Consider the following 17681-nt stretch of genomic DNA (forward strand, 5'->3'; position numbering starts at 1 on the left):
AACCGAATCAAGTACCATCTAAAGATCCAGTGATGATTTTCCAGTTATTCTTAGCATGTCAAGTTAGTTAATGGATCCAATTATCAAACTTAGCATTAACTGATGTTGTGCTAATTTTTCCAGTCTTTCTGTTGAAGGGTCCCAGAACTGAAACATTTACTGTTTCTCTTTCCGCAGATGTTATTGGATCTGTGGAATTTCCCAGCATTTTCTGTTTTCGTTTCGGGTTCCGGCACTGGCAGTGTTTTTGTATATTTTTCACTTACCATTATTTCTGCCTGGTAGACTCCTTAGTGTTTCTTTAAACTTTCTATAACCCTCCTAATTGACTGCAAAGAGGGAGTATTAATTTGTCAAAGAAAGTGATACAGTAGATGAGGAGGCTGTATTTTTTGCACAGCTATAAACTGCATTTTAGTAAAGAGTACAGAGAGGAGATGTCTGAGGTTGTAGCCAAGATGCACAACTGAAGGAAAGGCAATTGGTGCTCTGCACTTGTACTCTCAAGATGTACCATGTGTCCAGTAAGAAATTTTTAACAAACCATTCAATGGTATCCTGATTATTAGCTTTTAAAGTTTTGCCATTGGAAATTGGCAGATACCTTAGCTACAATTCTGGACTGATAAAATAACAAACTCAAAATTTTGGCCTGGCTCACAGTGACAGAGGTGTCTGAAATAATCCCGGCGCATCCTAGACTGAATTCCTGATGCACTAAGTGTAGACCAAATGTATAGCTGAATCTCTAAATAACTGACCCCACCTAAAAGCTTTGACTGCCATCAATCAGATTAATAGACAGTTGGGAAGTGTATGAATAATTTGTGTATGGTATTTATTTAATCCTCCAGTTTTCATTAATAGTCTTATTCTACACAATATGTTTTAATCCAAACATTAAAAAATACCTACTTTTCATACTTTTGTCAAAATATGAGAATCACTAGGCAAAATGAGTGGATCTTCCATTTTCAGCAGGGTCTTGAAAGGACACTGTCTATTAAGGCATTGCTGAATCTATGTGTCTTAGGTGCCAAAGAATTTCTATGTCCATATTTCTAAAGTATCTCTGTACAATATATAATCTGTGAAATAAAACTACAGTAAAAGCTTTACCATCCATCATCCAACTAGCCAGTATGCTACTGTAAATGCATTTTCCCCCATTAGTCGTTCTTCATCAATGTATTCTTCATTATATGAGGAAAATTACCACTGCTTTGCAGCATGAATCGCCTATTTGACAATATGGATACACAAGAGGATGCTGACAGAAACACAAGTAGTTGTTGGAAATAATAAAATGATAGGGCAAGGATGAAAATAACAACGGCTCAGTCACTGAGTTTTGTAGCTTCACTGGAGCCAGGCTATCAAAACCTGCTCTACAAAATGGAGACTAGCCCAGTTAGACAAGGTTTTGTGCAGGTGGTCTGCTTTGAAATGCTTGGAAGCTGATTTCTGGACCCATGATGAAAGGAAGGGCTAAGGAGTTTTACAGGAAGATGGAACTTTCAGAACCCTACAAACTTTTGGGTGATAGATTGTCATGCTTCAAATTTTATATTCTACAATCATAAGTTAATGATAAGTGAAAATTTAAACTTAAATTGCTGTTTTTTTTTGTATTGCACCTCACAGCTACACTGCAGTAAAGGTTTACAAATCTAGAGAGCGCTGAAGAAAACTGTATGTCATTCTTATTATATGACCTTTAATATTATACAGTACATTACAAGATATTTTACTCTTGAATAACTGGCACTCACCCATTTCCCACAGATGCTGGATAGTACAGCTGTTACTGTAGTTGCATGGATGTAGTTAGAAATATTTCTGTAGACCACACATTCCTAGATAAGAATTTATATCCGTGATTTCAGAAGTACAGAAGTTTATAATAGTTTTGCAAGCATCCTGTGATATAGAAGTGTAATAGAGGAAAGTGCTGTCATAGTCTAGATTGTAGAACTATTCTTGAACTGTACACAACAAATAAAATGTTGCATTTAACTGAGTTTTAAGGGAATTAAACTTTCCAAGCTCTGTTGAGAAAAAGGTACAATTGCAGTTGAATTTCCTTGTTGTAATTAACCATGAAGGTCAGAATCTGTCAAGTGATAGACTTGACAAATATAAAAATTGAAGATTCTGAGGTAAAGCTAGGTGGTTTGAACTTGGGTCATCAAGATTTTCCCAGCAGGCCTGTAACTTATTTTAATGTGGAGGTACAGAATACAATGCTTTTTACACTGATAACAATAATGTTGGCGATATTATTTAAAATAAATTTCTGAAATTCAGTCTTATTGACAGTAATTAAGAAGGCATAAGGCAATAGCTCTTTCAGATCCCCTAATCCCACTTTACATATCATACACTGGGTTCCAGTACTCGCAGGCCCGAAAGATCTAGTGAAGTGAGGATTTTAACGTAAGGGAGTATTTTTTGCATAAGTAAAGCTGAGAGGAATCTGTCTCATTTATAGGCATTCTGGATGGTCTTATTTTCCAGAGTGCTCTAGGCTCAAATGAGTCACTGCCATTTTCCAGCTGGACCTTCGCAGAATTCTACCAGGTCTGCTGAGCTTCTGTGGGTATCTTTCTAAACTACTTGCTAAATTTGTATGTACAGAGTCAGCATGAAGATCTGAGGAAACAGTTTGCTGAACTACATGGGGAACATATAAGGCTTGGAGAGGACCATGGTCGAGCAATGAACGAGCACAATCGGCGATATCTGAATCTGCAGCAATCAAAGGAACAGGAAGTTGCTAAACTGAAAGGTAATAATGGGAATTTAGTGTCTGTGGAGTAAACTTTGCCTTCATCACATGGGAAGTCATGTGATAGAAAGATTTTTAATTCATTGTAGATGCCATCAAAGTTCACTTCTATTATGACGTGGGGGTACCTAGCTCCAACAATGTCATGGCAAAAATATTACACTAGTAGTGCCATTCAAAGGTTTCAAAGGTACATTTAATGCCAGAGAAATATATACAATATACATCCTGAAGTTCTTTTTCTTTCCACCATCCACAAAAACAGAGGAGTGCCCCCAAAGAATGAATGACAGCTTAATGTTAGAACCCCAAAGTCCCCCTACCAGCTCCCCTTCCTCTCGCGCATAAGCAGCAGCAAGCAACAATCCCCCCTCTCCCCACTGGCAAAGAAGAAGTTTTGGCACCCACCACCGAGCACTCAAGTGTGAGCAAAGCAACAGGAAAGACACAGACTTGCAGTTACCCCAAAGACTACTTGTTCACCTTGTATTTGACATACCACAGGCTTTCTCTCTCCCTAATAAGGGAGAAAGAGGTGTCTCCGTTTCACAGCGAGAGGGGAGACATAACAAACAACTCACTGGTTTACGATGTTAAAAGTCTGTTGTGTCGCTTTTTTCCGAGCTCTGTGCCCAATGATCTCGTGACTCTGGACACACCGAGATCTTACGACTCCCCTGATGACACACCGATCTCCGGCCGTGACACCGACCTTTGATCTGCCTGTCTCCAGAGCAACGAAATCACAGCCCTCCGAAGGCGACTGAAACTCTTAGGCTGAGCCCATTATAGTTTAATTTGAATCCCAATGTTTTTAATCTAAGCTTTTTCAGTTTGAGTTATTTGCTTATTTTTCCTTCATTCCAGTTGTCCACTCGCCTATCTCCTGCCTTTACCAGTGATTATTAATATCCAAGACTTAATTTTGAAACAATGATGTGTTTAGAAATTGGATTAGAAAAAAAACATCTGTGCATGGAGATTCAAGAATCTGCATTTATTGGAGTTTGAAGCAAAAATTAACTACTGGAGCTACTCAATAGATTGAGCAGCCCTCGTGGTTAAAGGAGCAGCCAACGATTTGGGTCACAACCTTGCATCAGAATTCTGAAACAATGTTTCAAACCGGAAAGAGATAATTCCTTTCCCCACACAGATGTTGCTTAACCTGTTGCTCCGCTGTTACTCAATTTGTGCCTGATTTTTAGAAGTTACTAACACTTTGCACACTTAATGATAATGTGTCCAGTGCAGCTTATTTGCCTAACGAAAGGAATTGGACCAAATAACCAATACTTATTACCTATATTCAGTGGCCACGATTTCAGGTATAATTGTACACCTGCTCATTAATGCAAATATCCAATTAGCCAATCATATGGTGGCAACTCAATGCATAAAAGCATGCAGACATAGTCAAAAGGTTCATTTGTTTTTCAGACTAAACAAGAGAATGGGGAGGAAATGCGGTATCAGTAACTGACTGTGGAATGATTGTTGGTGCAGATGGAATGGTTTGAGGATCTCAGAGACAGCTGATCTCCTGGTATTTTCATGCACAACAGTCTCTAGAGCTTACAGAGAATGGTGCATAAAAACAAAAAAAAATCTGCACATGCCTTGTAAATGTGAGAGGTCAGAGGAGAATGACCAGACAGGTTCAAGGTGACAGGATGGCGACGGTAACTCAACCACACATTACAAAAGTGGCATGCAGAAGAGCACATGTCAAAATTTAAAGTAGATGGCCTACAGCAGCAGAAGACTGTGAATGTACATTCAGCGGCCACCTTATTGGGTACTTATAATAAAGCGGCCTCTGACTGTATATGCCTTGTACTTTGCACACTTAATGATAGTGAGTCCATTGTGTTATGTTTGCCTAACAATAGAAATTGGACCAATAATTAATATTTATTACCTATATTGTAAACAGTTTAACTTCATGCTAAAAGTTCAGAAACTTGTATAATTTAAAGCATCCTCAACTGAGTTTAATTTAATAAAAGCATTGGCTACTTGTGGCATGGGGTTGGATCAAAGCCCCGAGCTCTTGTTTAGCCCATCTGCCTTAAATGTGGCATGATTAGATCCACTCCTATTTGTCTATCATCACAACAGGTCAACAGCAGATGTCATTTCATTGGCTCTTCACTCAACCCTGGAGCACCTGGAGAGTGAAGATGCATTCATCAGGATTCTCTTCATCGATTACAGCTCTTCATTCAAAACTATCATCCCCCTCAAAACTACTCAATTAGTCCTCGGCCTCAAAATCTGCCGAAGGGTTTCGGCCCGAAATGTCGACTGTACTTTTTTCCATAGGTGCTGCCTGACCTGCTGAGTTCCTCCAGCATTTTGTGTGGATCCTCGATTTCCTCACTTGTAGATCCTAGTCTGTTTGGATGGGTGACATCTCCTCCACAATCACTATCAGCCCAGGTGTGCCACAAGAATGTCCTTTGCCCCCTTCTCTTTCTTTATGTTTATGACTTTGAGGCTAAGTACAGCTCCTGTGCCACATTTACGTTTGGTGATGACATCACTGTTGTTGGCCAAATTAAAGACAGTGACGAATCAGCATAAAGGAGGATGATTGAAAGTCTGACTGAATGGTGCTAAGGCAACAACCTCTCACTCACTGTCAGCAAAACAAAAGAGATGATTATTGACTGCAGGAGGAGGAAATGGGAGGTTCATGAGCCAGTCCTCAACAGTGGTCAGGGTTGGAGAGGGTTAGCAACTTTGGAGATCTGTCCTGGGTCCAGCATTTGGTGCCATTACAAAGAATGCACAGCAGTACTTCTACTTTCTTAGAAGTCTGCGAAGGTTCGGCATGTCATCTAAAACTCAGACAAACTTCTATAATGCATGGTGGAGAGCATACTGGTTGGTTGCATCACGGCCTGGTATTGAAACACCAGTGTCCTTGAATGGAAAAGCTACAAAAAATAGTGGATATAACCAAGTCCATCACGAGTAAAGCCTTCCCCACCATTGAGCACCTCTTCAAGGAGCAATGTTGCAGGAAAGTAGCATCCATCATCAAGGGCTCCCACCATCTAGGCCATGCTCTCTTCTCACTTCTGCCATCAGGAAGGAGGTGGAGGAGCCTCAGGCCATACACCTCAAGGTTCAGAAGCATTTATTTCCACTCGACCATAAGACTGTTGAAGCAGAGGAGATAACTTCACTCATCCCAAAACTGAAATCGTTCTGCAATCATTGGACTCACTTTCAGGGATTTTACAACATATGTTCTTGATATTTGGTGCTTATTTATTTTTAATATTATTATTTTGTTTATTCTTGCACATATTTGCACAGTTTGTTGTCTTTTGTACATTGGTTGTTTGTCTTAGTGGTTTTTCACTGACTATGTTGTGTTTTTATATAATTACTGTGAATGCCCACAAGAAAATTAATCTTAGGTTAGTATATCGTTACCTGTATGTACTTTAATAATAAATTTGCTTTGTACTTTGGCCTCTCTGCCTAATTGCAGCTGCTCTGTAGCTTTGGCCGACACCGACCATCAATCATCTACTCAGTGCCGTCCCATTTCTAGCCAATGGTATCTTAAATATCAGCCTAGCCTCTTCTCTCTAGACACTGCCTGAATTCATATATATATATATATATATATATATATATTTTATAATTACAAATTATTGTTTAGTCTTGCGAATATGATGCTTTACTCTGCTTCCTGTGATTTTTTGATGAAGTACCCATTGAGGAAGAGCATTTTGATGTATCATGTGTGGGTAAATTGCTCCTCCAAAGTTCAAAGTACATTTATTATCGAACTATGTATGCTGTCTACAACCTTGAGATTTGTCTTCTTGCAGGCAGCCAGAAAACAAAGAAACACAGCAGAACTCACAGAAAAACCCATACAACAAACACCCAATGTACTAAAAAATAAGAACAAATCATAAACAAGTGAAAAACGACATACAGAACATGAACCACAGTCCCAAAAGTGAGTCCACAGCCATGGAACCTGTTCAGTGCTGCAGTGGTCCAGAAGCCCAATGGCTGCAGGTCACAAAATGCCCACAATCTTTGGAATTATGCTCAATAATCCAAGATACTTAACTTGAATATTTTTCAAAGTGTGGTTTCATTGAAATATCAGGTTGAAATTCACCAAATGGATGGCTTGAATAATCCCACAGGTACTTGCCAAGGCATCTTGCTAAAGCCCTTTTGAATAAATAAAAGCAGGATCAGGTATTGTTCAACTCATTATGTTCTTTGTTACTTAGTTTGGAGAACAAGGTTTGAAATAAACAAATTTCCAGAAAAATTGAAAGCTACATTCAGCTTTATTATGCTTATTTGGTTGGATTAGTAAAGTGGAATTTACAGTACTTTTGTTCACAGAAAATATTTACAACCTACTCGATGAGAACAAAAAGTTGCGGAAGGCCCATCAAGACGTTCATGTTCAGCTTCAGGATGTGAGGGTAAGATCAAGCTTTAGTTACATAGTTTTTCTGATTACATACATGCTTCTTTTGATATAGTTTGAGCAATAACAAGCCAAGTGGATTTATAAAGTGGTCAACAGAATCACAGAATGATTACAGCACAGAAGAGGCCTTATGGCCCATTGAGCATATACTTGGTCTATGTAAGACATTCTGTCTAGCCCTGCTTCCCTGCCCTCTCGCTGTAGCCCCGTAAATTCTTTCCATTGAGGTATTTATCCAGCTTCATTTTGAAAACTGTAGTTGAATCTGTCTCCACCAGTGTTCAGGCAGCACACGCAGAACCAAACCACCTACTGCTTAAGACCATAAGATGGAGGAGCAGAATTAGGCCATTTGGCCCATCGAGCCTGCTCTGCCATTTCATCATGTAACCAAGTCACATTTCTTTCTATTGCTCATCAAGTTTATTTTCTCCCAATGAGAGCCGTCACTTCCTTTCAAATTTATCTGTACTATTCATGATTTTAAACACTTCCATCAAGTTCCCTCCCAACCCTGTCTATTCCAAGGGGAGCAACTGCAGTTTGATTAGAGTCCATACAAGGGTTGATTGATAAGTTTGTGGCCTAAGGTATAAGGAGTCAATTTTAGAAATCTAGCACATTTATTTTTCAACATAGTACCTTCCTACATTTACACACTTAGTCCAGCGGTCGTGAAGCATATGGATCCCTTCTTTGTAGAAGTCGGTGTCTTGACCCTCCAGAAAGTGGCCCACAGCAGGGGTGGTTGATAAGTTCATGGCCTAAAGTAAAAGGAGATGAGTTATTAACTTCAGACTTTCTGCATAATCACTCAAAGAGTTGAACTGCACCTGCATGTAACGAGAGCTGTATATCTCCTTCTACCATAGGCCACAAACTTATCAATCACCTCTGCTGTGGACCACTTTCTGGAGGTCCAAGACACCGACTTCCATAAAGAAGGGATCCGTATGCTCCACGACCGCTGGACTAAGTGTGTAAATGTAGGAGGGGGCTATGTTGAAAAATAAATGGCTAGGTTTTCTAAAATTGACTCCTTCTACCTTAGGCCACAAACTTATCAATCACCCCGTGTGTGTGTGTGTGTGTGTGTGTGTGTGTATTTATATAGAGCACAAGGCTCATTGCTGGAATCTTGTTCTATGATCTATATTAGATAGGCACATGGACTATCAAAAACTGCCGGGCTATGTAGGTGGGAAGAGTTAGATTGATCTTCAAATAGGTTTAAAAAGTTGGCACAACATTGTGGTCCAAAGGGCCTATACTGTGCTGTAGTATTCTCTGTTGTATGTTTTTCAGTAAATCACTTCCAAATTCTATCTGTTCCTTTACAGTTTTTGTAAGCACAGTACTCAGTACTGGTCTAGACACCCCACCTGTTGCCAAAGTAGTAACTTATAAAGGTTCATAATGATTTTAATATTCATGTTATTCGTTTTATTAAGTCAAGAACCCCAAATACATTTTAAATCACTTTTTCTGCCTGCCCTGCCATTTTCTGTGAGCTATCCCAATATCGCCTTCAATCTCTCTGTTCTTGTCCCCGTTGTGCCCTATAGTGCACACGACAGCCTTCACTGCAAAATTCAACTCTTCATATTGTCTGCATTATATTTAACTGGCAAACTATAACATGAAAAAATTATTACAAGTAGCAATAGTAACAAGTCTAGGCTTTTGGATGTAATTTTGGTTGTTAGGCAAAAAAATATGCAGTAAACACAGTTATTAAGTGTCTATAAAAGGTGTGGGGGATTTGATATCAATGTTAGGTTGATTTCTTTTTCAACAAAGTACCCACTCCATGCCTCTTCCTTTAAAGAGGATCACCTGGCCTCACTCCTATCTTCTATGAATGGAAAACATTCTTATAAAATTGAAAATATTTTACGGAGAAAATACTTCGGCTCTGAAGGTTATTCTTGGTTAAGCAGTGAGATTAAGCTATATGTCTTCTACCTGACAGACAATTTAACTGCAAAATTAACAACTTTGTGCAAAAAATGGAAACTTCAGTTTCTTATTTTAAATTTAGAACTAGCATTGTGAAGCTATTGGAAGGGACTCTATTCTGTTGCTTAGATAAGTAGAAAGTTTCTAGCTCTGAGTTACCCTTTGCCTTATACTAAATATAGTCAAAAATATATGAAAAAGATAAGACAAATTCTTACAGTTATTCTTCTTGATAACTTTCAACTATTGTTATTATTGCAGCAGTTACACAAGAACTTATTGTTGCAACATGATCAGCTACAGGTGACTTTAGAAGACCACAAGAATTCCCTCTCAGTTGCCCAGGTGTGAATTCATTAAATATTACCATTTCAATGAGATGAAAACATAATTTTTGCAGATGGAAAATTAGATTCCATTCAGTTCTGTATATTTTACTGGCTACAAAATGTAAAATGTAATTTGCAAATTACCTATATGTAGCCAGATGAAATCACTTGGAGAAATTATTTGAAGATCCGTACATCTAGACAGATCACGGTATGTTCTCTGTTCTCGTAATGAAGTTATTGCTTTTGCAGTTGCCTGCTTGCTAATTGGAAATTAGTGAAATCTTTTTGTGCTTTATAGGGAATTGCTGCCAGAATTTCAGTTAATATTATAATATTATGTCACTTCATTTTATTTGCAATAGTTCCTTTTGAAAACATTGCTGAATTTGATTTATTATTGTTCTTGAGCTCCCAACAAGTACACTTGATAGTGCAGAGAGATGATTCAGAAATCCTATATTGAGTGCGCCAACTATCTAAAGTTTATGCCTAACACGTACAGGGAGAGTTGTTCCATGGAGCTGATGCTCAGTTAGTTGGAGCTTTGAAAGGGCTTGATGATCCACATTCCTCTCCTGGATCCCACTCTAAGATCTTTCTGTAAGCCACACATTGGGTCATAGAGTACCACAGCAGAGAAACAGGCCCTTTGGCCCATTTGGTCTATGCTAAACTATATTCTGCCTAGCTGCTGATTCTTCAAAGCCAAATGGAGTTGGGCCATAATGCCAACACTGACTTTGTGTTTGGTCTTTCCCAGTCCAGTACGGAAGAGGCCATTTTGGGAGCAGTAAATGCAGTTTACTGAATTGAATTGAAGTTTCAGAGAAAATTGCTCTTTTTTGCAGCTATAGGCTGCAGGAATGGAGGAAATCCCATTGATTTGTTAATGTACTGCTTCTATAAGCAATTGCCACATTATAATTTGCTTTTTTGTATTATAGGCTCAAGTAGAAGAATACAAGCAACTACGAGAAACACTAAACAAAATGCCCAGCCTGAGGCAAACTGAAGAAAGGCCACCTTCTCTCAATGCAGAGAAATCACACCAGGGAGACCAGGACCAGGGTCCATATAGGGCTGAAGAGGAAAGACATGTTGAGGTATGTCAAAGTGTAACCAAGGTGGTGAGTACATTTGTCTGTGATTACTGTTAGATGTTAAATCCTGATGCTAAGGAAGAAAATCTGTTAAAGTATATTAAACAAGCAACAGAAGGTCGAAAGACAGTCCAGTGATATTTTAAATAGAAACTTTTCTGTGATTCTCTTTCATGGGGTGATGGAGATTTTCTGTATTTCAGTTCTCATTTATTTTGTGAGCTTGTACCAGGATTATGTCTCAGAAGCATTGGAACGTAGAACATAGAATGGTACAGCAGAGTATGGGTCTTTCTCTGGTTTTAGAGATGCAGCACGGTAACCCTTCTGGTCTGATGAGCCCATGCTGCCCAGTCACATCCATGTGTTCAATCAATCCACAAGCATGTATGCCTTTGGAATGTGGAGGGAAACCCATGCGGACTTGGAGAGAATGTCCAAACTCATTATGGAGAGCGGTGGGAATTGAATCCAGTCACTGGTACTGTAGAGTGTTGCACTGACTGCTGGGCTCCTGTGCCGACCTACGGTATCAAGCATACTTCACCATCAGTCTAATCCTTTCCTTATAACCTCCTATCTATCTTACATCCATGTGTCTATCTAAGAGTCTTTTGAATGTTTTGAATACGTTGATCAGGCACATTACGTAGAAATTCTATTTGTCAAAAATACCAAGGCCATAATATAAATAACATCAGATATGCTGATGACATCGTACTAATAGCTGACTCAGAAACAAAACTTCAAGAACTACTCACAACAGTGGCAGCAGAAAGTAATCGCAGAGGCCTCTCAATCAACGGCAAGAAGACAGAAAGCATGGTCATCTCCAGAAAGACAAACATCCCACAATGTGTGATCAAGATTGGAAATACAACATCAAACAAGTCAACAAATTCCGGTATCTTGGCAGCCTAATAACAAGTGATGGCAGGTGCGACACAGATATCAAATACAGAATAGCAATGGTGAAAGAAGCTTCCCAAAAAATGAAGACCCTATTAACAGTCAGAAAGATGAGCATGTACACTAAAAACAGAATACTGCAGTGCTACATTTATTCTATCCTGACTTATGGAAGTGAATGCTGGACCATTTCCCCAGCAATGGGAAAGAGACTAGAAGCGACTGAATTATGGTTCTACAGGAGAATGTTAAAAATATCATGGACCACACACATATCAAATGAAGAAGTTCTCAGAAGAGCCCAAGCAGTTCGATCACTCATACCAACAATAAGAGAAAGACAACTCAGATTCCTAGGACACATCATGCGGAAAGATGAACTAGAAAAACTCATACTCTCTGAAAAGATCGTGAGGAGCAAACCTAGAGGAAGACCTTGGCTTATGTACATCAAAAGCCTATCCAGGTGGCTACACATCGAGGAAATGGAAGTCATCCAAAGAACGAGGGATAGATCTATATGGAAAACCATGGTCACCAACGTCCGCATTACGGATATGGTACCTAGACAGACAGACAGACCAAGAACAATGTTCCATGTTCATCTTTTATAACCTAAGCTAAGCTAAGAAACTGCTGCGTGTTCTTTAGTCATTATGCAGTAAGGTGTTATAAATTTATTAAGATCAGATTAAGATGTCAGGGAAAAGAAATTCTTAGGTACCTGAAGAGTTGTGTTATACAAACGTTCTTCAGTGAGCCTTTATAAGGTCTGAGCTACCTCTGTCACCTGCAGAGGGATCTTACCACCTCCCCCACCCTTCGGTTTACACAGGGATCTCGCCATCTGTGATTCCCTTATCCATTCATCCCTCCCCATTAATCTCCCTCCCGGCAGTTATCCATACTAGTAGCCAAAGTGCTACACCTGCCTATTCACCTCATCCCTCACCTCCATTCAGGGCCCTAAACAGTCCTTCCAGCTGAGGCAACACTTCACCTGTGAATCTACTGGGGTTGTCTATTGTATCTGATGATCCCGATGCAATTTCCTTTACATTTGTGAGACCTGTCATAAATTGGGGGACTGCTTTGTCAAGCACCTCTGCTTCATCCACCACAAGCAGAACCTTTTGGTGGCCAAACAGTTTAATTCCGATTCCCATTCTGACTTGTCGTCCATGACCTTCTGTTGTGCCAAGATGAGGACACCCTCAGGGTGGAGGATGACATGGATATCAATTTCTCCCTTGTAAAAAAAAAAAAAAAAAAAAAAAAAATTCCCTCCTTCCTCCCCTCTTTTCCTATTTCCCGCTCTGGTCTCTGACCTCTTCTCACCATCATCTGGGACCCCCACCACCCAGGACATGCTCTCTTCTCACTGCTGCCATCAATAAGAGGGTACATGAGCCTCAGGACCCACACCACCAGGTTCAGGAAGAATTATTACCTACCCCTCAACCATCAGGCTGTTGACCAAGGCAGATAACTTCACCCAGCCTCACTTGCCCCATCATTGAAATGTTCCCACAATCAATGGACTCACTTTCAAGGACTCTTCGTCTCATGTTCTCAATATTTATTTCTTATGTATTTATTATTGTTGTTTCTTCTTTTTACATTAACACAGTTTGTTGATTTCTGCACTCTTAGTTGGGCACTCTTTCATTGATTCTATTAAAATTATTATTCTATAGATCTGTTGAGTATGCTCACAGGAAAATCTCAAGAGTTGTATATGGTGACATATATGTACTTCGATTAAAAACAATTACTTTGAATTTTGAACCTGCCTATCACCTCCCACAGGGTCCCCTCTTCCCATTTCCTCTTGTCCATGCTCCTCTTCTATTAGATTCCTTCACCTCCAACCCTTTATATTTCCTATCCTGCTAGCTTCTTGCTATCCTCCTTCCCTCCATCTCTTTCCAGTCCTGAAGAAGGGTCTTGGCCCGAAATGTCGACTTTATTTTTTTCCATAGATACTGCCTGATCTACTAAGTTCTTCCAACATTTTGGGTGAACTGCATTGTTATACCACCATCAAGAATGCACACTGTGCCATCCCATGCCTAGACAGTACTTTGGAAAGTCTGATCACCTGGTTGTACTTCTCCTCCCAGCATATAGGCAGAGATAAGGACCGCAGTGCTGTTGGTGAGGACCAAGAAGGTATAATCAAGGGAGGCGAAGCAGTGCTTACAGGACAGCTTTGAGTCAGTGCACTGGACAATATTCAGGAATTCATTTTCGAGTCTGAATGAATATGCTGTAGTTGTCACCAACTTCATGAAGACTTCTCTCGATCAGTGTGTGCCTTCGAGAACATAGTGGACATATCCAAACGAAAAGCTGTGGATAAACCAGGAGATTCATTCATAGCCTGCTGAGGGCTAGATCGTGGCAATCAAGATCGGTGATCCAGAACTATATAAGAAATCCAGGTACAACCTACAGAAGGCTATTTTAAGTGTGAAAAAAATACTCATCAGCACCGGCAGGGTGAAAGTTAACATCATGAATGGCTGTGATGCTTGACTCCCAGATGAGCTCAATGCCTTTCATGCTCACTTTGTAACAGAGAATAAAGCTACACCTGCAGCATCTGGTGACCCTGTGACCTCTGTCTCGGAGGCTGACGTCAGAGCATCTTTTAAGAGGGTGAACCCTCACAAAGCATCAGGCCCTGATGGTGTACCTGGTAGGATATTGAAAACCTGTGCCAACCAACTGGTGGGAGTGTTCAAGGATATCTTCAATCTCTCACTGCTGCAGTCAGAGTTTCCATCTGCTTCATAAGGGTGACAACCATACCAATGCCCAAGAAGATCAGGGAGAGCTGCCTCAATGACTGTGTCCCAGTGGGACTCACATCCACTGTAATGAAGTGCTTTGAGAGACTGGTCATGGCCAGAATCAACTCCTACCTAAGCAAGAACCTGGACCCACTACGATTTGACTATTGCCACAGTCGGTCTACAGTGGATACGATCTCACTGGTTCTCCACTTGGCTTTGAATAACTTGGACAATAGCAATACCTATTTCAGTCTACTGTTATTTGATTACAGCTCAACATTCAACACCATTATACACTCAGTACTAATCAACAAGCACCAAAACCTGGGCCTCTGTACCTTCCTTTGCAACTGAATCCTTGGCTTCCTCACTGGGACACCACAGTCTGCGCAGATCAGAGATAATATTTCCTCTCTGACAATCAACACTAGCACACCTCAAAGATGCGATCTTAGCCCACTGTTCTGCTCTCTCTACAACCACCATTGTATGGCTGCGCATAGCTCAAATGCCATCTATAAATTTGCTTACAACACAGTTGGCAGAATTTCAGACAGTGACGAGAAGGTATACAGGAAGATAGATTAGCTGACTGAATGGTGTTACAGAAACAACCTTGCATTCAGTGTCAGTAAGACCAGGAAATTGACTGTGGACTTCAGGAAGGTGAAATCAAGGGAAAACGCACCAGTCCTCATCAAGGAATCAGCAGTGGAAAGGATGAGCAGTTTCAAGTTCCTAGGTGCCAACATCTGTGAAGATCCATCCTGGGCCCAACATATTGTTGCAATTACAATGAAGGCACAATATCGACTATATTTCATTAGGAGTTTGAGGAGGATTGGAATGTCACCGTAGACACTCACAAATTTTTACAGATGTACCGTGGAGAGCATTCTAATTAGTTGCATCGCCATCTGGTAAGGAGGGGCCTCTGCACTGGATCAGAATAAGCTGCAGGAGGTTGTCTGCACTATCATGATATCAGCATCCCCAGCACTGAGGACACCTTCAAAAGGTGTTGCCTCGACAAGCTGGCATCCATCATGATGGAGCACCATCAACCATGACATGCCCGCTTCTCACTGCTACCATTAAGGAAGAGGTACGGGAGACCGAAGACGCACACTAAATTTTTCTCGAGCAGCTTTTTCCCCTATGCCATGAGACTTCTGGACTGAGATCTCAGGTGTTGTTCCCGGGATTTGTTGGAGCCACTCTCCCAGTCCACCTGTCACAGCTGCAAGTGCTCCTATCACTGCCAATTTACCCTGGCTTTAACCTTCCACATTCATTCTTGTTGCTCTTTCAAGCCCTGGTATTTCTCCAGCTTCTCATATTCTTTCTTCCTGATGTTACTGCTGTTTGGGATTGCCACATCTATTACTATTGCTTTCTTCTCTCTATTCCTTGTCCATTATTACTATGTCTGTTTGGTTGGCCAGCACCTGCTTATCAGCCTGTATTTGGAAGTCCCATAAGATCTTAGCTCTGTCATTCTCTACTACTGTCTCCATTTGGACTTAGCATACGCAGATGTTAACAATCCATATGCAGCACATATGTTCCCATACACAAGTCCTGCAACTTAGTTGTGCTGTTCACTGTATGTTGTCCCTGTCTGCATCTTGCACCCTGCTACTATGTGCTGGGATGGTTTCAGCAGATTCTTTGCACAGTGTGCATCGTGGGTCTTGTCTGGTGTGATAGATCCCTACTTCTATTTCTTTCTTTCTTTCTTTCTCTTCCTTCCTTCCTCTTCCTTCCTTCCTTCCTTCCTTCCTCCCTCCCTCCCTCCCTCCTTCCCTCCTTCTTTCCCTCTATTATTATTATTATGTATAGCAACGTACTGCTGCCACAAAACAACAAACTTCATATACCAGTGATATTAAACCTGATTCTGATTCTGAAAATATGAAGTTTTTAGAACCATAGAACATTACAGCACAGAAACAGGCCTTTTGGCCCTTCTTTGCTGTGCCGAACCATTTTTCTGCCGAGTCCCACTGACCTGCACCTGGACCATATCCCTCCATACACCTCTCATCCATGTACCTGTCCAAGTTTTTCTTAAGTGTTAAAAGTGAGCCCACATTTACCACTTCATCTGGCAGCTCATTCCACACTCCCACCACTCTCTGTGTGAAGAAGCCCCCCCACAATGTTCCCTTTAAACTTTTCTCCCTTCACTCTTCACCCATGTCCTCTGGTTTTTTTTCTCCCCTAGCCTCAGTGGAAAAAGCCTGCTTGCATTCACTCTATCTATACCCATCATAATTTTATATACCTCTATCAAATCTCCCCTCATTCTTCTACGCTCCAGGGAATAAAGTCTTGATCCTCAAAAGCAAAATACTGCAGATGAGATAAACCTGAAATAAAATAGGAAATGCTGGCAATATTTAGCAAATCAAACTGTACCGAGACAGAGAGAAACAATTTCTCTGTCATTGATGCTGTTTGTTCTGAAGACCATTCTCAGCATATATTGTTCTTATAGCTGTTATAATTTGATTTCATTTAACAAACGGTCTAACAAAGAATATCAATCACATCATACACAAAAATATTGCATGCATGTTAGAAATTCAAGGTCAAGGGTTCTCCAATATTTGAAGAATTTTTCTTGGCATCAGACCGAATTAGATTAAACCAGTCACTTTTTTGGTTGGGAGGATATAACTTCTGAAGAGTCCTAAGGGTTAGTTCTTGACCCCCAATTATTTACTATTCTAAATATTGACATGGAGGAAGGACAGAGGATATGGGATCCACGTTTGGCAATAACACCAAGGGAGGGCTGCAGCAGTCAGAATGTTTGGACTCTGTAACAGGATAATTAGGATGTTTAAGTGGGTGTAAACTTGGCACATGGAGTTTAAAGTGGAAAAGTGTAAGATGATGCACTTCTGTAAGAGGAATCTAAAGGCAAACTACTATAAAAATGATTTTTAAAAAATTCAGTTGACCTAATTATAGAGACATCTTGGGTTTCTTGTGCATGAGTTACATGAAGTTATCTGGCAGGAAGGCAGATAGCATATTTGTCTTTATTGCAAGACAGTTGAGGTTTGAAAGTGGGGAAGTACTGTGACTGTTGTACTTCATATTGGAGGCCTGGATTACTGGGCATAGTTTTGAGTTCTTATTTAGGAAAGAATATACTGCAATAGTAGTAGTCAAAAAGAGGTTTAGCAGTCTAATTTGGAGATGAGAGCATTGTCCTAAGCAACTTCGGAAATTAGATCTGTATTCCCTGGAGTTTAGAAGTATGAAAGCTGCTTACAATGAAGAGAAGCAGAGTGGCACAGTCAG

General features: G+C 40.3%; 1 protein-coding gene across 2 annotated transcripts in view; it reads left to right on the forward strand.

Annotated features, from left to right (window-relative positions):
* Positions 1-17681, forward strand: part of golim4a (golgi integral membrane protein 4a) — a 104136-nt gene that overhangs the window by 39156 nt on the left and 47299 nt on the right. For both annotated transcript variants that reach the window (XM_072255394.1, XM_072255395.1), the window contains exons 5-8: positions 2638-2788; positions 7178-7260; positions 9489-9572; positions 10504-10662. In XM_072255394.1, coding sequence (XP_072111495.1) covers positions 2638-2788; positions 7178-7260; positions 9489-9572; positions 10504-10662 — 477 coding nt within the window. The remainder of the gene's footprint in view (positions 1-2637; positions 2789-7177; positions 7261-9488; positions 9573-10503; positions 10663-17681) is intronic.

This window comes from Mobula birostris, chromosome 4 (assembly GCF_030028105.1).
Source record: "Mobula birostris isolate sMobBir1 chromosome 4, sMobBir1.hap1, whole genome shotgun sequence".
NCBI lineage: Eukaryota > Metazoa > Chordata > Chondrichthyes > Myliobatiformes > Myliobatidae > Mobula > Mobula birostris.